The 24,191-nt window shown below is 37.4% G+C and overlaps 1 protein-coding gene across 2 annotated transcripts in view; it reads right to left on the reverse strand.

The window, feature by feature from the left end:
* Positions 1-6,476: 6,476 nt before the first annotated feature.
* LOC116503015 (monocarboxylate transporter 2-like) overlaps positions 6,477-24,191 on the reverse strand; it is a 32,701-nt gene continuing 14,986 nt past the window's right edge. For both annotated transcript variants that reach the window (XM_032209103.1, XM_032209104.1), the window contains 3 exons: positions 12,877-13,020; positions 9,881-10,717; positions 6,477-6,878 (listed from right to left, as the gene is read on the reverse strand). In XM_032209103.1, coding sequence (XP_032064994.1) covers positions 6,583-6,878; positions 9,881-10,717; positions 12,877-13,020 — 1,277 coding nt within the window. In that variant the 3' untranslated portion in view covers positions 6,477-6,582. The remainder of the gene's footprint in view (positions 6,879-9,880; positions 10,718-12,876; positions 13,021-24,191) is intronic.

Consider the following 24,191-nt stretch of genomic DNA (forward strand, 5'->3'; position numbering starts at 1 on the left):
ATTCTACACAAGTGCATCTATTTTTCAGTCACTTCAGATGTGATGAATGCACAGTGAGTATCCTAGGAGTAATTAAACATTACAAAGCATGGAAAGAACTCTCCAATAAAAAGAAAACTTTCAGGGAGGTATTTATAAGAGGGTTTAATTTGAACAAGGATACTCAATACCCAGGATTAATTTTGAATATTACAAAAATGTACCAAGCAGTTAAAAATAATGAGAATATCAACAAATGTGAGGGGAATACATTTTCCCACTTTGGAATAAGACAAGAAATTCAAAAACTAAGGGCAGATCTTGCAAATTTTAAGCCAACTGGGATTCTAACTATTATTGTCATTTCTTATGGCAAAAGTATTTCATGAAATTCAGCTTCTATGTTAATTAATTTTATAACAAAAACCTTCATAATAATAAAATCCATAGTTGCATTAAAATATATTTCATTTGCAATAACAATGTTTATAATTTGTATAGTTATATAAAACTGCTCTGGAAAAGACTCAGTGGAATGTATATTTTGCAAACAAGATTTACTATAAAACACATAATGGAGTTTGTTTGTTTCATACTATAATAACAACAGAGTAAATTGTGTTAACCAACTGCACTAGAACTATGGGCTATTCCTCACTTCAGAGGTGGGTTGCTCCCAGTTCGGCCTGGTTCGGCCAAACTGGTAGTGGTAATTTGGCTTGGGTCGCAGAACCGGCAGCAACCCAGGCTGGCCATGCCCCCGAACTGGTTCCCCAGTCTCTTCTGCCATTGCCCACATGTTTCTGTGCATGCGCAGAACAAATTACAGTCACCTGCACATGCGCGAGCAATACACAGCGGGCGCGAGAAGCGAACCAGTACCAACCAGTACAGGAACCCACCCCTGCCTCACTTGTACCTACCAGTAGTATGACATTAATCTTACATGATGAAGGGAAAACACCAGCCTTCTCATAAGTAAGTCCTGCAGGCTCCAGATTGGCTCATCTTAAAGGCCAGATGTGGGTCTGGAGAAGAAGACACAGTAAATGATAGATATCAGAAAATAATAACAAAGAAGCTTGCATAGGAGGTACTGGAAATTCTCTTATTGAAGCCTGTATAAACAGACATTTCCATCTGTCCTTACTTCCTAGTTGGAAGCCAGTTCATTTGTCAGGCATTAAATATAACTGGTTCCTCTAATGCAGGGCTGTCATGGATAGCCACTTAAGGGCTGTGGTTGACCTGGGTGGGGTGGGGTTGCTGACTGGGTGGGTATGGCCAGCTTGACACTATTCCCCAAACTGCTGGCATGTTTCCCCTTCGCATTGGGTACACTAGGTTGGCACCCCTGCTCTAATGTAGCATTTCTTAATCTTGGCAACTTTAAGCTAGGTGGACTTCAACTTCCAGAATTCCCCAGCAACTATTACTACCTTGGGAATTCTTCAAGGCTATCCAGTCTGCCAAGGTTGACAAACACTGATCTATTGGAATTTCTTATCCCATTTGTCTCTCTTGGTTTGAATATGTTGTTTGAGAATTTTTCTTTAGCATGCTTGGCTTGGACTGTTGACACACCAAAGAGTGGAGAAAGAGAAGAGAGAGAACAAACTGCAGCAGGTTTTCCAAATCTTTGGAGTCCAATGTTTGTTTGCTGGCTCTCGTGAGTCAGCTCTGTCTACAAGGGACCTTGCCACATCTTGATAATCATTTTTGTTTCTGCGATGTCCTTATAATGTTGACTTGATCTCTGTCCCAGAACATACCTTTCTTAAGACTTAGGGCCACCTGTGCCATACAGGACATTGGGCACCAATTGTTCTTCAATAATTTTGATCTACCCATTTGGTTGAATTGCACTTGTTGCCAATAGCAAAGGGTTTTTTTAAAAAACAACAACAGGAGTGGATTGCTAGCCCAATACCCAATCTTGCTCTTTCCTGGTCTGAGTATAGGGCTGGCAATGACAGAAACTGTGCCTGAAGCAATTTTAAGTCATCCTTTAAAGATTCTAGCTTTAATAGAATGGGGAAAATAAATTCTACATTGAACAGAGAAGATTGGTAAAGATGTTTTATCATGGATATATCATTCCAGTACTGTTAATTCTCTAAAATATCTTTAAAAGCTTTTGAATCATTCCCCCACCACAAAATTTGGTAGCAATGTTGTGAATTTCAACATTTCTGCAAAAAGGATTTGTACTAGAATGAAACAAAATTTAACAGCTGAATTCTCATTTTAACCTGAAGTAGTCTTATTAAAGTTTACTAAAACATATATTTCCCCTAGCTATACTGAATTAGCATTGTATATGTTAACACAAGGTTATTATATATTTCTCACAAAAAATGATGTCTAATTCCCTTTTAACCAACATGCTTTAACATGCAAAATAATTTTAAATTTACAAAAAAATAATTAAAATAGGATACCAATTCTGGTCTATAACTCAATATAAGGATTTGTACCTCATCCAAAATTTGAGTTTTGTCAATATTTCAGTCCTAAGGGATATTTAAAGTAAAACAGATTTTTAAAAATTTTGATCAAATATATTGTAATTTATTATTTTATTTGGTGAATTATACTTGTTGATCATTGTTCTTAATTCTCCTTGCTTGAAGCTTATGATTTTAGTCATTTTTATATATTCATTCAAAATTGATTTATACCAGGAAACTACCCTTTTTGATATTTTTAGGTCCCTTGTTCTTTTTGCTTTACTCTTTTATTCTCTTTGTGTTTGTTTTATGTATGTTTTTTCCTCAAAAGCTTAATAAGTAGTGGTGGAGGGAAATCAAGACCACAGCTTTAAAGAGCTTTCCTCTTCTTCCAACTCAGACTTCACAGTGGATTTGGTCTGCACACTTCACTGATTCTTTGGCAGCAGATAAGAGTTTGGGGGTCAGGATCTGTCCAGTCTTATTGCCCACAGACCTCCACTAACATTTTAGCTTGCAAAAAAAAAGAGGGATAACACTTATCTGCCTGTGTCGTAGCATATGGTATATTCCATAACACATAGCATATCCTATATGAGCACCTTATAAATACTAGTATTTATAAGAGCTCTGTGCCTAGTTTCAGAAATAGATCATCTGATAAGTAGTAGGCATGAAGGAGAGGTTATCAAGAGCAATGGGAAGCTTTTTACTCTGCCAGTTCCACTCCCTTAGTAGTTTCCCCTTATTTGCTAGGCAACTTGTCAAGTACATAAACCCACCATTTTAAGCATCTGCCTACATTCATCTAACCGTGTCGCAGGTGTTAGAAAGAGTGATTGGTAGTTTCATCTCCACTAGCAGATGATGATTGGTAGGGAAAAAAAGATGCCAGGAAAATCAACTAATCCCTTTCTTTAAAATGCCTTTCAACAAATCAGTAAGAATAGAACCATCCACTGACTTGGTTGCAACAGAAAACAGCAACAGGGGCCACACAATTTATGCCATCATATTTTTTTCAGTCAGCTCAAGGAATGATGGTTAGTGTTAGGTAAGCTCCCTGTTGGGAGAACAAGTACGTTCAGTGAAGCGTTGTGAGAGTTGTGTTGGAGAACACACAAACCAGCATACAGAGACACCAGTTTAAATAGGCTTTTACTTTCATGAAAATGGAGGTATCAGAGTCCATCAAGTCATACACGGATAAGTCAGTCAGTCATCAACGTTTTTCAGTTAAGGGATTATCCAAATAACATAGTCCAGTATCATATAATCAGTTCAGTACTCAAAGTTGGCTAGCAGTTACAAAACTTACAATAGCTCACGGCACTTTCTAACAGCCAGCTTCCAAAACACTCAGATCAGATCAGCCCAGCATCTAACAAAACAGAGAGCTAACAGGTATTCTGCCTCCCTCTTATGGCTGACTGAGGTAAACAGCAACCAATCATATTTTACAGTATGATTTAAAGAAACAGGTACAGCATTGGTACATGATTTATATATTGTCAACCCAACCGTTAGATTATATTCCTAACAGTTAGTACTTCAGCTCCGTCTTGAGAAACCGCTGTGCAAAATATCTTATTAGGTCAGAACTTTTAGCTTAAGTTATTCAAATATGTCCTTTTTAAATTAGAAATACAAATCTTTTACAACAAATACCTTATTACCAATAGCACTTATGTACCACTCTATATGCTTTTACAGCCCTAAGCGGTTTACGGAATCACCATATTGCCCCCAACAATCTGGATCCTCATTTTACCAAAGAATGGAAGGATTTTACCTTTTTACCAAAGGATGGAAGGCTGAGTTAACCTTGAGCCCGTTAGGATGAAATTTCTGGCAGTGGGCAGAGTTAGCCTGCAATAACTGCATCGCCACCATTTCTATTATTATGGTTAGTGACAGAGTCAAGTCAGATGTTTACACTGAACTTGGCATTTTTGTCCACCTATCAACATGTCCTTCTTAAAGACCTGGAATCAGCAGATGTTGATGTTCAGTAATGCTAATGCCATTGTCACAGGATGCAAGGTGCTCTGAGTCATTGCCTTTTGCAATTGACGGGTGGTGATTTTGTCAATACCAATGGTGTTCAAGTGGCGCTTCCAACATTTTGGGATTGCATCCAAGACACCTATTATTATTGGTACTATCACTGCTTTATTTTGCCACAGTCGTTCTACTTCAATTTGCAAGTCTTTGTATTTTGGGATTTTCTCCCGTTCTTTTTGTTCTATATGGCTGACTTCAGCTACGGTCAGGTCCATTATCTAGGTTTTTTTCTTATCTTATCTTTAACAATTGTGGGGTGCTATGTGGCAGGTATTTGTCTGTTTGCATTCTAACATCCCAGAGCACTTTAGCTTCTTCATTTTCTATTATTTTGGCAATTTTGTGGTCTTACTAGTTCTTGTTTGCAGGCAAATGGTATTGACTGATGACGCAAAGTAGAATCATATCATACATATAGCAATTGCAATAGCACTTAGACTTGTATACCGCTTCACAGTGCTTTACAGCCCTCTCTAAGCCATTTACAGAATCAGCATATTGCCCCCAACAATCTGAGTCCTCATTTTACCCACCACGGAAGGATGGAAGCCTGAGTCAACCTTGAGCCTGGTGAGATTTGAACTGCCAAACTGCAGCTAGCAGTCAGCTGAAATAGCCTGCAGTACTGCACTCTAACCACTGTATCGCCTCAGCTCTATATGGCTAGGTGTAAGATTTAGTCCTTTGGGAAGTGAGAAATTGAGGTTTTCCCTTTTTTAATCTGCAGTTCCCAAATGCTTATTCCCTAAACTAACTCACTGATATTTTGGCAACTATGGTTGATGGGGTCCTTTAAGGGTTTTAATTTCGCCAAACCCACCAGATAAAGTCAGAAGTAAAACAGAATGGTTAACATAATGCTTAAATATGAATCTTGTTCTTTTTTTAAGATAAGTGCGTTATATTAAGTTCTTGCAGGCTTTGGTCCCTATGTGTTTGTTCAAATCAATGGATGTAATGGAATATTCTGAAAAGGCAATGGGACATTTCTCTGTGAGTTCTCTTTCAGCAAGCATATCTCACTATTTTATTCTATGTACAAGATCACGTTCAAATACAAAGGAAATAAAAATACCCTGGAAAGAAAAGATTTTTTTTAAATTTCTCTGAGATTCTTCTTATAGAAACTTTTTGCAGACATGTTTTTTTTTAACTTGAATGTTGAGGACCAAATTTTGGATCTTACAGTATAAAAGGTGCTGTGGGTTGCTGTGCGTTTTTTTTTTAAGAAAAGAATCTTGCATTTTCTATTATACAACATTTTTCTACTCTTCTAGTTTTGCTACAATAGAAACAGGAGTAAGGGTCAAAAATTCAAGTATAAATTATCCTAAAACATTTTTTTTCCATCAGCTAGGACAAGTATACTCTCAACTCTTTATTAAAAACAAGATAAGGCTTAGTACTGTAAAGCCAGCTCTAAGTAATTATTATGTATCCATATAAAATGTGACGATTTTAAAATCTGATTTCATACTATAGGTAGTCTTCGACTTACAACCACAATTAAGCCCAAAGTTTCCTTTGCTAAGCAAGGCAGTTGTTAAGTGAGTCATGTCCATTTCACAATCCTTTTTGCTATGCGTGTTACGTGAATCATTACAGTCTTTAAGTCAGGGGTGTCAAATTGGCGGCCTGCTAACTGGATGCATCATGCGCAGGCCACGCCCACCCCAGCTCCGCAAATGGGAAAAACATTGCGAAACATCACACGATGGCAACATGATGTCATGGCAAGTTTGTCACCCGTGCTTTAAGTGAATCATGTGGTTATTAATCTTTGGATCTGGCTTCCCCCGTTGACTTTGCTTGTCACAAGCTTCTTAGTTAGGCTTGCAAATGACACTCACAAGGCCCTGAGATGCTGCAGCCACTGTAAATACATTCTGGTTGCCAAGCAACTGACATCTGATCATGTGACTGGGGGAACTGACATCTGATCATGTGACTGTAAGAACTGTTCATAAGTCACTTTTTTCAGTGGCGTAACTCTGAACAGTCATTAAACAAATGATTTTAAGTTGAGGACTACCTGCATATTTTTAGCCATTTTAGGGAAGTTTTCTATTCAGAAAACTTTGAATTAGATTTAGGGTTCAGTTGGGAGGTTTGCCCCATTCTTTAGTCCATTCTCATCAGTCTTCAAAGGAGCTGTTTCATTAAAATCTTGGTTTTTTTCCACCGCTTTTCCTTCATCCTTTTCTGTCCTTGCATCCTCATAATCTTTCTTTTCTCCATCTTCCTTCATCCTTTTCTTCTCTTCTTTTTCAAGCATTCTGTAGTTGTAGTAATTCATAATGAAGAGGAATGTCCCAGCCAAGACCATCACTGCCCCGCATTTAATGAACATGTATTTGTAGTCTCCAAAGGTGTCAATAAGAGTACCTGTGAATGGAGAAATGACATCCTAATTATTAATGAAACTTATAGATCAAAATAGAACAAAGCTACACAGATTCCAGGCAAATTTTGAATCTAGATTGCTAAAATGGTTAGAGAAAATGGTATCTACTCAATGCCACAGTTAAGGATGGGCTTTTCTTAAAATAAGAAATATCAGCAAATCCTCAGCTAATTTTGAATCAATATCTTGCCACCTTTTTCGCTTGGGGTACATGCATTTCATCCTCCAAATTAATGTGCAATCATGGTTTTCTTTGACCATTTTCTTGTCCTTGAGATACTGTGCATTTAATAACCACTATGGCAACCATTTATTGAAAGCATAGTACTTAATTATTCTAATGTCTAATCAAACAAACCACACATTTTGTAACAAGGATGAGATGTTTCCAGCTTGGGTGGATAAAAATACTGCACCAAGGAGCAACATAGCCCACGTTTATGCTTTAATATAATGGCATTAGCAAAAACATCAAAGAGGCTAATTGCAGCTATTCTCAATTTCTGCTAATCAGGATGACCTTAAGATCTGCAAAATACATTTCAATGAGAGTTTTAATGAGAAGAGTACTGGAAAATTCAACAGTAGAAGAGTCTTTCCACCTCCTCCTTTGAGAATAAGAGAAAGTCATAAAACACACCAGGAAAAATTACTTAGTCCATTAAAGCAAAACCCAGTAGTAAGTTGTTAAATGCCAAAGAACCAATCAATTTGCCACTTATTAAATAGGGAGCAACATACTGAACTCATATCGCAAACTGTTATAAAGCACTTTCTAGCCTCATTAACAGTCTTCAACAATTAAACCTAATCTGCTTCTTAAAACTGCATACTGAAGAAAACATGTATGCTGACCTCTGTAAGACAGGAAGAAGCGAAGTCCTCACATTTAAAAAAGGATAATTGAATAATAAATATTTTTTGCAAAGCCATTGAAATCTTAGATTCCTTTTAATTTTTTTTAACAATTAATGGTCATCTGGCGTAAGTTGAAGTATCATCATCCACTGAACATCTACATTTCAACAATTCTCTCATTTACACCACATGCATTTAAGGGTACAGCTTTTTGTCCAAAGCCATTTCAGTTCCACTACAGTCAACAGGGTTAAATTAAATTAAATCCTGTGGAGCAATTATTTTCTTAACAGCAAACGGCAATAACTTAATATAGATTGCAGTAATTTTGAACCTGCCACACATAGTCCTTAGCTTCCTTGATTCACTGTTACTGTTCTTCTAGAATAGAAACAAAGATACACCCTACAGTATATCTATTAGGATTTAAAGGATTTAAAATCTAGCTAAATCATCCTAAAATAAATCAAAAGGAAATGGGCACATAAAAGCTGTTACTCTCTTGCTGGCAGTTTTCAGATAGGGATATGGCTTTCAGGGATGGTTTAATGGATTCCTGCAATGACCAGAGAATCAGATAAGCTGATCTGTAACTCAAACAGTCTATGATTCTAAAGTGATGCAGTTACCAGCAGTGATCTCCAAGAATTTATTAAGAAAATTAAAATTTACCTTTTACCCGGCTGCTTCCATTTCACCTTATAGCAATAGCAGTTAGACTTATATACTGCTTCATAGGGCTTTCAGCCCTCTCTAAGCGGTTTACAGAGTCAGCATATCGCAAATGGTATTGACTGATGACGCAAAGTAGAATCATATGATACATATAGCAATTGCAATAGCACTTAGACTTGTATACCGCTTCACAGTGCTTTACAGCCCTCTCTAAGCCATTTACAGAATCAGCATATTGCCCCCAACAATCTGGGTCCTCATGTTACCCACCTCGGAAGGATGGAAGGCTGAGTCAACCCTGAGCCGGTGAGATTTGAACCGCTGAACTGCAGATAGCAGTCAGCTGAAGTGGCCTGCAGTACTGCACTCTACCCACTGCGCCACCTCGGCTCTATCTTAGCAATATCCTCTGATAAAGATTTCAAATGTTTTATGAAATTGCTAAACGTGTATTAAACATATTTCTAGCATGTGAATAGTATTGCTATAAATATTCACATATTTATTTGAAAGGCACCCTGAGTCACGTTATCAGCGAGATGGAGAGACATCAATAAAAATAAATGAAGTTTAAAAATCTGAATGATTGCTAGATAGTCATTAATAATTAGAACTATCCATGTATCTTAATATCATCCAGTAGTCATCTGGATTTTTGCAGTTCAGATATGGAAGCATTGCTTCCAGGTACCATGTGAATTTGTGTGTATGTGTGTTTGTGTGTGTGTGTGTTCGTAGATATATATTCATTCTCCAAAAACCCAGGATGACTTACGTGGCTGAAGTCCTTAAACATATTACCATGATGGTGACCTATGTCTGTGAAGTCCTAATCCATTACCTTAGCTATCTGAAGACTAGTTTTATCTTGGCTGCTGCTAGTTTAATCTTATGAACGCTGTTTATTTGCATATTTTGTCTGTTTAACTTTATATTAAGAATAATTAACTAATGAGCAGTACAGAAATATAATGAACGAACTGTGATCCCATATATAAATTTACTAAAAGAAATTACATGAATTTATTATGTTAATCTTTATCTAAAATCTAACTATTAACTCGCCAGCAAAGAAATTTGAAGTTTTGCAAGGCATAGAACATTTCGGTAGCAAGGCTCATCTAAACTGAATTTTAGACAGCCTTTGGGTAGTTTTAACAGTTTAGTTCTGCAACATCCATTTTAATGAATGGAAAATTCCAAGGGAATGAATTTTCTTGTTGAGTGATAGTTTTATTCCTTGAGGCATACTTCTGATGAACCTAGTTTAAATGAAATTTGAAAACTTCAGAGAATATGGAATTGATCAGGACAGTGCAGAATCAAGAAATCAGATTTTAAGAGTAGGAGGGAAAGCGTTAACATCTAATGCTTCTTCCTTGAAATTAAAAGCAATGATTGTTTTTATTGTTGTGCAGACTAATGGAAAAAAGAGTATAAATGTTCTTACCCCCAATAGGCGGCCCAAGTAATATGGTGCAACATTCCACTATAGTGACTAGTCCTACAGCACTTGTGAAACGGCTGGCACCAACAAGATCCATGAGAGTTTCGAAGAGCATTGCACAAACCATACCAAAGGCCAGGCCAAAAAAGATAGCATAGATGACTAAACCCATGTAACTTGTTGCCAATGGGCACAGCAGGTGGCAAACACCATTAAAAACAATGGAGAAGCTGAAAAAATACTGAATTCTTGGCCTCACCCATTTGGTATTTGCAATGATCCCAGTAGCTGGCCTGACTATCATGTCAACTATTGCTAGAATGGAAAGGAGAAAAGCTGCTGAATATTCATCAATCCCACGGTGCTTGGCATAAGGAGCCAAAAAGACAATCGGTGCAAAAAATCCTAAAAACATCAGCACGTTCCCTATCAGATAGATGAGGAAGCCTCTGTGTTTAAAAAGTGAAAAGTCAAGGAACTTATTGAAGTTTTCACAACAATCTTTGTCTTCCTTTGTTTCCGTATCCTGGTCCCCCATTTCGGCAATGCCTCCATCAGGTTTTTCTCTTATGGCCTCTTTTGCATCTTTGTTTTTTTGCCTTGGTCCAATTGGTCTGAAGAGGGCTCCAGCTACGCAGCAGTTCAGCAGAATTGCCCCGAGAATGAAAAAGCTCCCCCTCCATCCAAAAGTGTCAAAAAGGAACTGGTTCAAGGGTGCGAGGGTGCAAAGCATGACAGGGCTTCCTGCCATGGCAAGTCCATTGGCAATGGGACGTCTTTTCAGGAAATACTTCCCAACGATGATTACTGAAGGCTGGAGGTTCAGGGCAAGACCAAGTCCTGTAGTGAGAGAATAAGAAAGAGGAATGTTACCTCATTAGATTAAAACAACATGTTCTGTTATCATAGAGACGGATCACTCCAAACAGTTCTGTGGCAGAAGCCTATTACGAAATCTACTTTGCCCTAACTCAAGATTCCTTAGCAGTCTACATCGTTTAGCTGAAACATTGTTTCAAAACATGTTTTGAAACTTAGTGGTCTACATGTTTTGAAACTACTGATCCGGAGGTGGTATTCTGCCTGTTCACCCCGGTTTGGACGAACCAGTAGTGGCGGTGGTGGGAGGCTCTGCCCACCTGCCCAGACGTCATCATGGGACACTTTGGCATGCACCGAAGTGCCGTGTGTGAGCAAAGCGAGTGTACACATGTGCATGCTCCCGGTTCCAAACCAGTAGCGGAGGTAAGAGGATTTCATGCCTGTATGGATCCCAAAAATCCATACTCAGCATCAGATCTTGGAAGGTTGGCCCATTTACAGTTCAGATATTTCTAAAACTCATCTGCGTGAAAACTGATGCGCAGATTTATTTTTAATAAACTTTTCAGAAGTGAACAATAGGTTTGCTAACAAAATCTGTAGCCAGACTCTTCTATACATGGAGCGGTATTTTGGACAGCCCTATCTGAAGAATAAAACTGCTGTGAAAAGGGCATTATTTTAAAGTCATGACAAGAGCCAGAAATACATATAAGTGGATGAACATTTTATAGGAGAAGGTTCATGACTGTGCTTTGAAAACAAAGGAAATCGTATCTATTTTCTGGGTCTATTATAAATCATGACCAGCATGTGAAATAAAGAGGTCTGGCAGATATTCTTGCTCTTTATACCACATTTCTAGACTTGATCTGAAAAAAGGTAAATATTGTCATAGAGGAGTTTGAGGACATGGCAGTCAGGAAATTAAATAAGTTTTATAACTTCTTTTAAATGAGAATAGTCCATTCTTGATTGCGCTTTATACATTGGTGCCATTGAATAAATACTAAGTACTTTTTTTATTTTACATTTATACTGCTTTTTTAGGAAGAGCCCAAAATAACATGCCAATAAAGACAACAAACTGATGAAGGGAATGGTGGAAAACATCAAAATATACTACTGGAGAAAGAATTTATCTGCCACCTACAACTCGCCTGAACCTGTTCATGAACATATATGCCAAAGCGTCCACTCCACCAAAGTAAATCTTGTTTGACTCTGGAGATTCTTCTCTTGAGCTTTTGGTAAAGTGGCATAATATAGTATGTGATCATAAGAGCTCTACAGTAGTGGCCAAAATTGTGGAAACCTTTTGGGAAAATTGTATTTTGAGGTTTGATGGCTAATAACACCACCTTTTTTTGGAGTAGTACCATAAAATTATATATCAATGGAAAGATAATGTAATCATGAATGTAATGCAACAAAGTTTGTTCAATTATCTGTATTCTATGATACATTATATAGCCAGCAATAAAACCCAGTTAATGGAAGCAATCATTCAATCTTGGTTTCACATTATAACAGCTACAGAACAAAAAGACTTGGTTGGGAAGACGTTATAAGGCTGTATTCATGCTAAAGGTTACCCAACTAAGTATTAACTGACCTGGTAATAATTTTTGTATATCTCATTTTTTTGTCTTTTACTTTTCTTCTTTATATCTGCTATTCTAATAGCAAATCCTTCATAAAAGTTATTGCATTACATTCTTGATTAAATTATCTTTCCATTGATATATAATTTTATGGCACTACTTTTTAAAAAGTGGTATTATTAGCCATCAAACCTCAAAAATACTGTGCACTTTTCCCAAAAGGTTTCCACAATTTTGGCCACTACTGCATATTACTACAGCAATCCTAGGTATACACCATGGCCATAGGTAAATAAAAATCATCAGGTAGCTCTGGGGTCTTCTTTTTGAGACATATAACTTCTATAGACTCAACCGGGGTGGCACCAGTCATTAGAATGCATCATTACAGTCTAATTTAGCTCACTGCCAGGAGTTCTTTCCTCAATAGCTCAGGGTTGACTCAGTCTTCCATCTTCCCGAAAATGAGGAGCCACATTGTTTGGAGAAATATGCTGACTCTATAAACAGCGAAGAAAGCACTGTGAAGTGGTATATAAGTATTATTGCTATGGAAAATTAAAAAAAAAATACCTGTGATGAATCCAGCACAAAGGTATAGTTGAAAAATGCTGGTGCAGAATGCTGCTGAAACCATTCCTATGCCACATAGTAGCCCTCCAAATATGACCACCGGCCGGCTACCAAAACGATTCACCAAAATACTGCTAAGGGGACCTAAAAATATTAAAGGAGTGGAGGAGGGAATGAATAATTTTTATAAATATGTCTAATGGGACATACTTTAAACATTGATAGGCTATACTGATAAGTTCCTAAATTCATGAATCAGAGTAAGGATTAATTAAGGTGTAGGAATGTCTCCCAGCTGCACAGGAAAAGAAAGATACTCGTACAAAGTCTGCCAAAAATGTCATTCTTGGAAACATTTGTTTATGTAGCTCAGTGGTAGTCAACCTGATCCCTACCGCCCACTAGTGGGCATTCCAGCTTTCATGGTGGGCAGTAGGGGTTTGCTGTAACTCTGCTTTATAAAGTAAAGTTACTTCCCTACTTTATAAATCACCATTACTGTGGAACCGGTGAGCGGTTAGAAAATTTTACTACTATCAGAGATACAAAAGTGGGCGATAGGTATAAAAAGGTTGACTACCCCTGATGTAGTTGGCTAATCGAACCAGTAGCCATAGCATTTGAAAAGAGAAAATAACAGTTGACATACGGGCATCTAGAAAGAAATTGGGAGGGAAGGGAGAGCAGAGGAAAACAGGAAAACAAAGCCTGCTTAGCAGTAAGTATCATTATCGTATGATGCATAGCTACATGCCATGATACAGTAAGATCAGAGAAGATTGTAGCATCTGATGGTGGCTAATATCAAGAGAGAGGATGAAAGAGGGCGGGAGGGAGGGAGAGAGAGAGAGCTTGAGAAAGAGTGTGTCAAACTTAATTTGAGAAAAACTTGTTTTCCTTAAATGCAGAAAGAGCACAACCACACAGTATTTTTCATAGGTTCATGACACTCAATCTTTCTATTTCAAATGCAGTCAGAGCTCGTCTTTCCATTTGTAGGCCAGAACAAGATATATTGGTAAAGACATGAATGCAGTGTTGATTTTTTTCATTAGAGCTCCGTACCTGAACTGCAAAACTCTAGATGATTATAAATGGTAATAGACCATTTCTTTGCTGACAGCTAGTGATTGTCTGGTTTTTAAAGGTCAGATCTGATAGCCATAACAGAGTATTGCCCCAGAAGTTAGCGCAAAACATAAGATAACATGGAAACTATCATAATTCACTATAGAAACACACATGTTTCATCACGAAGATAATACAATGTTTGCTACTAGATTGCTAGATGCATTAGTCTACCGAAATGAAAACAATAGACATTACACTCCAACCAATCTTTTATAATATACATTTATATGTAATAGAGATGCCATAATAGATGGGTAGAGATTATATTCATAAATGTTACAGGAAAAAATGTTAAAAGTGGAGAAAAAGCACATGAAATGCAAGTCACCCTGTTTGAATTTCTTTCAAAGCTCAAATGTGATTTGGAAATATGCAGTGATAATCTATAACAGCAAAACCTAACAAATGCTAGGAAGGTGATATTATGAGCATTTAATATTCACTTACCTTCAGTGCACGTATTTTTATATAGAAATAGCATAGGCAAAATCTGACTGTTCTGGCTTTGTGATTTCATTGAGCTCATTTATGCTCTTCTAACCCCCAAAACAATGACCCACTAATTGTTTATGAGGATATAGCCTCAAAATGCAGATTTTGTTTTCTCAGCCCACCCTAGAGTTAGATTAAGGTTTTCTGTAGCTGTTCCTGTAGCTGTTTTTTCCCCCCACTAATGCTTTTCTGTTTTACCAACACAAGTTTTGCCATATGAATGACTTCAGTCGGGATTCGGTCCTGGGCTTCTTAGTTACTACACAAGTCTAACATATTTCTGGAAGAGCATTAGATTATCTGGTTTCTTTTCAATCAGGATTCAGACATGGGTATGTAATGAAAATAGTGTTGGTCATACTTCTAGGGTGACCTCTAGCATGGATAGAATGGGGGTAGATAACCATGGGTGGGCTTCAAAAATTTCAGCAACAGGTTCTCTGCCCATTTGGAGTGGGTGTGGCTATGGTGGGTGGCCTAGTGGGCCTCCCCGCACCATGGTTTTTTTGGGGGGGTATTTTTGCTTTCCCCAGGTCCAGAGGCTTTTCTCGAGCCTCTGGGAGGGCGGAAACTGCCTCTCCCGGGCTCTGGAGGCCAGAAATGGGCCCAATTCTGGCCTTCCAGAACTTGCAGGAGGCCCATTTTCCATCTTCTCAAGCCTCTGCATAGACCCTGCACTTATCTCACATCCAAAGCAGCCAGCGTGGAGACTCCTGGGAGGGGCAGGGAAGGATGGGCGGGGCCATCCAGGGGTGGGATTTGGAGGTTCTCCAGCCATAACATTAGCTATGGGTTCTCCCAAACCTGGGCGAACCCGTAGCAGCCTACCTTGTAGATGATCTTACTTCGCGTCTTAGTAGCTTTTGATACTATTGACCATGATATCCTTCTGGATCAGGTCAGAAGGTTGGGAATGGAAGGCAAGGTATTGTGCTGGTTCACTTTTTTCCTTCAGGGTCATTTTCTGACAACAATGATTGGGGAAGAGAGGACCCATCCTCACCTCTATAGGGTTTGGTTCTTTCTCATGAAATTATGATTTGTGGCTATGTTTATTAGAAAGAAAATAGATAATAGAAAAAAAATAATTTTGTAGTAATAGTTACATTTACTGCAAAAGTAAGGTAATTTTGTAACTATATTGGAAGCTATTTTCTATTTTTCTTTATTCTTTCTTTTTGCTCTTGTCTTATTTTCTCTTTTCCTTTTTTTCTTTATTTTAGTTCTGCTAAATTTTCTTTTTTCCAAAAACCTTAAGAAAAATATTAAATTTTATATTTAAAAAGAAAGAAAGAAAGATTTGAAGGACCAGGTTATGGATAAATTCTCTCATCAGGGAGAGAATTTATCTATGTGGTTGCTAATTGCTTAACACCGAATTGATGGCAGATAATAATAATCAGACCAATAAAAATCAGAACAGCCTATTTTTCATCCAACCCAAGAACTGGAGGAGTGAACATTCCTGAAGCCATGAGAAAATCCCTTTATGCAGACTTTTTGTTTCTAATACATAACTCAACTGAAAGGATATATTTAAAATACCTGATGATGATTTCAGGCTAAACTGGATGGAAGGCACTATAGAATTCTTTAATTTTAATTGCTATTTTAAGATTTTTTGGGAAAAGAGAAATAGCGTCCTTAATCTTATAGTTCTATGTAAGAGAACCGATACCCTCAGACTATATTTTGGATTGTCCTTCATTGTATAATCTCTGTTAACTGTCCTCTTACTTTTTATGAAAGGCTTTAAAAGGTGTTTAAATGTCTACTTCTTAATTAAGGAAGCAAGGTGAGAATGAACGCAGAAGAAACAGCTGGCAAGGATCTTCTGGTCTACTCATAAAGCTGCTCTTTATTTGTCTTGACCTTGCTGCCGAAGTGATGGTTGTGTTGATAGGTTCCCATGAAACATTTGAGAGCTGAGGAAGTGGCCTCAGAGGTCTAGTCAACAGCTGCTGAAAGTTCTATCAATACGGCCTGCAGCTTTTTAAAAAAGGGGAGGAAGGGAAACCACCGGAGAACAATCATTACTAGTTACTATCTGGAGTCAAACAAACAACTGCTTGGCTCCTTGTAATAGGGAGCTTGGAACATTCTGTATTGACCCTTCCATTTATTAAGGACAGCTAGATGCCTGACGTGATTAACCAAATGCAGGATTTTAAGAACGACTATCTTAGTGATCAAATTAGACTAATTGTTTTCTTTTAGTCTCCAATCCAAGTGGGAAAAAACAATTATGTATGCAACTTTGGCAATCTTTCAAATGCTGTCCATTATTTTCTACATATTTTATGCATCATCTCTTTGCAGACGAAAGAGTTGTGGGGGAGGGGGGAACCACAGAAAATAAAAAAGAACAGGCTTCTGATTTTTATGCTGCAATTAAATTATGAACCAGAAACTACTGGTGTATATGTGTTTGTATATGTGCAGTTTGTATATGCGCAGTTCAGCAGTTCAAATCTCACCGGCTCAAGGTTGACTCAGCTTTCCATCCTTCCGAGGTGGGTGAAATGAGGACCCAGACTGTGGGGGCAATTTGCTGACTCAATTTGCTAAAAATCTGTAAACTGCTTAGAGAGGGCTGAAAGCCCTATGAAGCGGTATATAAGTCTAATAAATAAATAAATACTAAGATGAGACACAGTCCAGGGATAGACTTCACAATTTTCATATGAAGTCTGTGTATACAAGCACATATACACCAAACATATGTTAGACTAATACCTTACATCAGGGGTGCCAAACTCGCGATGACACACATTGTTATCACGTGACATATCACAACTTTTCCCCCTTCACTAAAATGGAGGTGGGCATGGCCAGTTTGTGATGCATCTGGGCCGTGAGCTTGACACTCCTGCTTTACATGAACCCAGCCCATGTGATTTGGGCTTGAATAAACCAAAGTTAATAATGGTATTACGAAAACTAAACTGTTGGGAGAAGCATATGAGTAAACCAACCAAAGTCCGGGCATGGAGAATAATGAGTATGTGTAAGAAGATGAAGAAATAAGGATGTCAATTTTGACATTAGACAAGAACCAGTGATAAGAATGTTACCTGCCATGTAGCTTGCAAAGCACATTTGACCTAGTAACCTAATGTTCAACAAAAAGAGTCTTTGTGATGAAGAACCACAGTTGTCAACAAATGTAAAGGAAAATGGAACAGGTCAAAAACTCCTAATACATGCACACTACTATGTATACAGAGCACTTTTGTTTTTCCCAGGCCCTGTATATCACTTAATCAAAGTATAATGAGCAAGTGAAAACAAATATGTGAGTAATGCTTATGCAATTGTAAGCTTTTGTAGTTTTATGAAAACCAGGAATGGGGGATGCAATGGCTTCAATATATATATCCCTGGACTCTAGAAGACCTTTTCAATTTATTGGAGAACAACTAGAGTTATGGGAGGTAGTCCATATCTCCATTTCCATTGTTCCTACACAAGAACATAAGCAGCCCCTTGCTGGATAGCCCAACATCCTGTTCTCATAGTGGCCAACCAACTGCACAGGAAGTCCACTAGTTTTCCAGTGACTCTGAATCAAGGCTAATAGACCTAGATCCCAAGAATTGATCCCAATCTCTTTTGAAACCAGCCAAGCTGGTAGCCATCACACTGAATGGTGGTGAATTCCAAAAATTAATTATGCAATGTGTAAACTTATGTATATATGTACGCGTGCCTGTATACCACAGACACGTCTCTATTAATTGACTTCCTTTCTAAACATATTACAAGAGAATGTTCCTCAACCATGGAGGAATTGAATATGTGCGCTTGGATTGCTATCTGGAACTCTTGGATTATCTGTGAGAAGGTCTATGGATAGTAATCCAGTTGAACTTCACCCACTTTATTTTTATACCTTTGTCCCATGACATAATTTAACAAGTCAAAGGGAATAATGCTGGGGGGGGGGGGTAATCAACATAGACCCCAAAAGCAGGTATGTTCTACCTTGAAAAACAATTTGAAATGATAAGTTGTAGTTCTAAAACCAAACAAAATTATTAAGAAAAGTTCTTATTTTTATTACGGTATGCTACTTCAACATGACAGATAAAATGTTAATGCTTGAAAATTGCCTAGACCAGGAATCATATGCCACCATAACGTTAAATCTAAGCTTCTTTTGCGAGAGGTTATATTAACAGTATTTTAGAAGTCTGCTTGTATTTTACCTTTCCTTCCTCTTATACTGCATTGAGTCAGGAAGGATCCAATCAGAGTCTCTTCCTGATATTATCTCCTTTCCCAGGGGTGAAGGAATGTTTCTGTCCTTTTTGTTTCTGTAACCACTTCTGAATATTCCCATCAAGGTTATCCCTGTGGCTCTCTACAGTTTATGTCAATAAAGATGGCAACTCTCACTTTGTAGGAATTTTCCCAACATGAATGTGTCTATTATCAGAATTAAGCTTCAAGCTATAGGTGAAAGATCATAGTAGAACGTTACTACTCTTCTTGAATTCTCAGGTTTCACTTGGCTAGAATACAGCAGATCAGGCAAGTAGAAGCATGAGTTTCACATGAGAATATTGCTTGAGCAATTGTAATTAATTGTAATTAATAAAACATTCTGTGTTCTGGGTTCCCTTAAATATTTTCATACTGCATAAGCTCCTGAAGTTCAAATCTGTAACCATGGGTAAATGTGATGTTCACATATGTCCAGAGGTTCTTAGAATAATATTTGGTATGTCCACCAAAGGAGGTTACAGTAAGCCCTGCCTTGGATAAATGAATGAAGCTCAAGAGACTATAAGGCAGCATCATATGCTCATATTGGCTGGGTTCATACATCACGACAAGCCATCGCTTGTTTAAACTTACTGCATCTGTGTATGGCTTGCCAATTGCACAATGGCAAATAGAACAGCTTTTCAGAGGGTTAACATCAATGCCCAGAGGATCATTGGTTGCCCTCTCCCCTCCTTGGAAGAACTTTGTAGCTCCCGCTGTCTTAAAAAAGTTCAAACTATTCTTAATGATCCATCTCATCCTGGGCACCCTTTTTTTTGAACCATTGCCATCTGGCAGACGGTACAGGACAATCAAAATAAGGACAAATAGGTTGAAAAACAGCTTCTATCCCAGAGCAGTAACTATATTGAATTCTAATGTATAGTGCAGTATTAATGCAATATCCGGTTTTCAATTCAATTGTACAGAATATGAAGGATGTGTGTTTGTGCTTTATTTTTATAGTTTTCTTATGAATGATGTATACTAAAGATGGCATTTAATTTCACTGTATGAGGTGCAATGACAATAAAGTAACTAACTAATAATAGTATAATGAATAAGCCACAAATGGCTGAATTCACACATCATGCTAAGCCAGAGTACACAGATGATTAATTGAAGAACAATTTGCCATTTGGGGCTTTAGGTATTTCCTAGGTTTTTAATCTCAGGAATTCATAGTTTTATAAATTCATTGTTTGAAAATATTTATTATTAGCTTCTCAGATTTTGTGGAAGCTGGTTGCATACAAATTTTTTAAATCAATATATTCTCAATGCTGCTGCACCTGAACATTTGCATTTCATTTTCATATTATTTAATCAAGCCAGTACCCTCTGACAATGGATCACAGAACTATAAGATGAGTCAAGAATCCACTCCTATGACAAGAGAGACAACTTCCTGATGCATAAAGCAATGATTTGGTGTTTCTCAATTTACTATATTGCCCTAAACAGGACTTCTCTTCCATGCCATTAGTAGAGGAATACTGACTTTGAGAGTTTAGAATTGCCAGAACAGGAATGATAGCTATTTTAGACACCAACTGACACTTAGTACCAAGTCTGAGAGATACAAAACAAAAGGGAATTTATTAGGTCATAGGAACAATAGAAAAAAAAAGCTAGATTTTTAGAAATCCTTGAAAACTCCTATTGACAGTGAGCAATTAGTTGTTTAAAATGTCTTCCTTATCTAGTTTATCTAACTTTGCTGTGTAAAGTCTCTGGATAACTTTTTCCAATTTATATAGGGGCTTGAAACTTGGGATACAATTCCATCTGATTTTCAGGGATTGGAGGACTCATCTCACTGTATCATTTGAGCTATACATTCAAAAGAAAGTTGTTTTAATAGAACTGTTCTTGATGTGTGCTTTAGAAATGGCACATATGGCTTGTTTCACATCATTAATCTTGATTGATTTGGCATTGTAGCTTAATAAAATGTTGTTATGTAGTAACTCATTCATCTACTGTTAAAACAGTTTGACTAAAACATTTGTAAATGGCTGCAAATCAAGGGGTAACAATCTCTTAATTTAATGTATTTTTTCTTGATATATATTTTGAATCCATTCTTGAATCTGAGAAAAACTGTTAACAAAATTAGGTATCCTTTGCTAATCCATTTTAAGTACTACCTAAGCAATTATGCAAACAACACCACTCTGGCCGAACGTATAGACAAAGGTGAATGAGAACAAAATTCCTACAAAGATAGCTGACCTGTGAATAACTACAGTGTAGCTGGAATGGCATCTCTATGTTTGCAAAAATCACTGATTCAGAAAAGAATCTCTGGTCAGCAGCTTCTAAGTCTCACTGTAATGTTCCCCTCAGCTGACTCCACTACTAGAGTGTTTTTTATCAGGGCAATCTGGTCTACACAACTGTGGGACCGAGCATACTGCTTCGGCTTTCGCCTTTCAGCCCCAATCCAGGAGCCTTCACAGACAGTCGATTCGAATACCAGAAGGGTATGGCTAGCTGATGAGAGCTAAATAGCTTGAAATAGTCTCCCCTTATTTCTTTGTCGGTAAACATAAATTCAATACTACTAGAAAGATCAGGAGATTCTGAGCAACCTGGATAAGAGGCTGTGTAAATTCCATCTTGGTTTTCCCCAAGTTGGGTGTCCACCAAACATGTGAACTTCAATTCCCAAAATTCTCAGCAATGGTCATGCTTGCTGGGTATTGCCACCCATATCTATCAGATGCAAAAGGAGAATCTCAATCCATGAATTCAACACATACATGTGACTCTAAAAGTCTAGAGAATAAAATGGTTACCAAATCTTAATAGAATACTAATGGTTAATTGCTGCTGAGCCCAATCTGGAATCTCAGGCTAAGAGTCTTGATGCCTCCCTGGCTGTTTGACTTGGATAGGCTTTGCTTCCTTGTCCAAATATTTATTATCTTATCTCTACCTAGGTCAGCCTTCTTGGATAATCCAGGCAGGAAAGACGACTAGATGAGCTATATCTATTTTGTTGTAAGGCTTCATTAACAGAAACTTGCAAGTTTAAAAGTTCAAATGCCCCACCTGCCACATTTAATTGCTGGACCTATTAGGGCGGGACTTTCCTAAGTTTCGTTCTTTGACTGTTAAACCAATTGTGATTAAAACCTCCTGCTTCTCTTGTCTGATCGTTTCCTAGGCAGCATCTCCTCTCTCCATTCCTCAAAGTTATCTATGCATTCCATTACAACCTCTTTCCAATCATGCTTTCAACTTCACTCAAGGTTCTGCTTAAATTATTCAACCGGATTCATACATTACACTAAATTGTAATGTGGGAGTTTTAATTATTTCCATCATAATATTCTATCTTAGATAAAAGATTTGCATGGCTCCTTCTAGTTCCTAAACATGTTTGCAATCTTCCAATTAAACTAATGCATTATTTAATTTACACCGTGTTTATATTTTATAAACTATTTATTTACATTCTACTAAAATTATTGGAGCAAATACTATTGTATTATTAGCTTTATCATATTGCACTCTCATCTGAGTCCATACAACCCAATTTCTGTATTTGTGTATAATTGAATTTGTCTTTTGTCTGATCAGACTAAACGCGTTTCCAGCATTTGTATTTGATTTCTATCAAAAGGTTTTCCAGAGATGCATTCTGTTTAAGTTGTTACTAAACATTTTATGCAAAGCTTGATTTTAATTCTCCCTCTGTCCAACTCGTCCTCCTTGGTAATGAGATTATCATATGAAATTTCTTTGTGGAAAAGTCTCTACATAAGTAGACTATTGCAATCATTTATGTGAACAGAATGGTACACTTTCCAGCCTTTGGAAATTCCAATAGAAGAGTATATATGTAGCTCAGGGTTGAACTGTGGAGTCCACGGTGCCCTCTGAGCTTGGTTGTTTCCTTGCAGACATTTCATTCCCTAACCAGGTAACATCATCAGTACTTACTTACGTTACGTATTTAGGTAATGGAACATCTGCAAGCAACAATGAAGCTCAGAGGACAGTTCAACCTTAAAAAGATTATTTCAAATATATTGCAGAGCCTTACAAGAAACATATTATGTAATCTTGTGATCCATGTCTTGGCTGTAGAGTACAAAGCTGGAACCCTATAAAACAAGGGTGTCAAACTGGCGGCCTGTGGGCCAGATTTGTCACGTGCAAGCCACGCCCACACAGCTCTGCAAATGGAGAAAGTGTTGTACCACATGGTGGCAACATGATGCAGCAAGTTTGACAAGCATGCCATAGAAAATATAATTTTCTTAAGAACTGTAATTTATTTTGCTAAACCAAATAAAATAGAAAGAATAGAAATGCACATACTGGTTTTTCCCCAAAGGAAATTCTTTCACCATTGAGAAGGGAGGGAGGCAGAGGTGATATCAGCAGGTTCTGACCAGTTCTGGAGAATTGGTAGCAGAAATTTTGAATAATTTGGAGAACCAGTAAATACCACCTCTGACTGGCCCCACCCCCATCTATTCTCTGCCTCCTGAGTCCCAGCTGATTGGGAGGAAATGAAAGAATCACTTTCTAAGTGATTATTTATTTATTTATTTATTAATAAATAAATAATAAATTTCTTATCTGTCTTTTTTCCTTCTTCTATAAAGATACTGTGCTACATTGGCTACATTTCATTATAACTTCTGGAACCAGTTCCTTTTCCTGCATCAAATATATGAGCATAAATAGGCACATATAGCAGATAGTTTTACAATGTATAGTGATGGCTGCTTCTCTTTTCGCAATAGTATCAGTCACCCCTATAGAAAGGTAGCATTATAGCTCTTCACTTTAGATTCTGTGCAAAATTTTAGGCTCCAGAGAACTTGCATATCACCAACACCATGCCATTTATCTTCAACTTAAAGTCACTTAATCGTTATTAATAAGGTAGCATAATGTTTATATGAATAGGTAGAGCAGAAATAACACACTGACAAGTTAATGAGCTATTGTCCATCTCTTCATCACAGACATGGAATAGCTAATAATAGTGAATGGATATTTTTTCATCCAAAAATGCAGAAGCGGATGTTTCATTAGGAACTTGCTCAGGAACTAAAAACTGGTTTTAAGATGCTAATTTCTATAAATCTATGATTTCGGCGTTCTTTACTGATCTGCTTCTCTACTGTGAGTTGCAACTACAATCTCAGGCTTTATTTATGTCCCAGTTAGAATAGGCTTTCTGTATCTGCTATTACAATTTATAATAACCGTTGGGTAATAAAAACTATACAGGTTTGAGTGTATCTAAATATTCAAGGTCAGTTGCCTACTGAACTTCCTACATGTAGTGCAATGACCTACAGGCCAGAGTTTCACCAGTTGAGAAACTGCTGGCTGAAGAAAAGGTTTGTATCACAGGGATAAAAAGAATTTCAGGGCTATATAGTCCAGAGTTTAAT

The sequence above is a fragment of the Thamnophis elegans genome, chromosome 2 (assembly GCF_009769535.1).
Source record: "Thamnophis elegans isolate rThaEle1 chromosome 2, rThaEle1.pri, whole genome shotgun sequence".
NCBI lineage: Eukaryota > Metazoa > Chordata > Lepidosauria > Squamata > Colubridae > Thamnophis > Thamnophis elegans.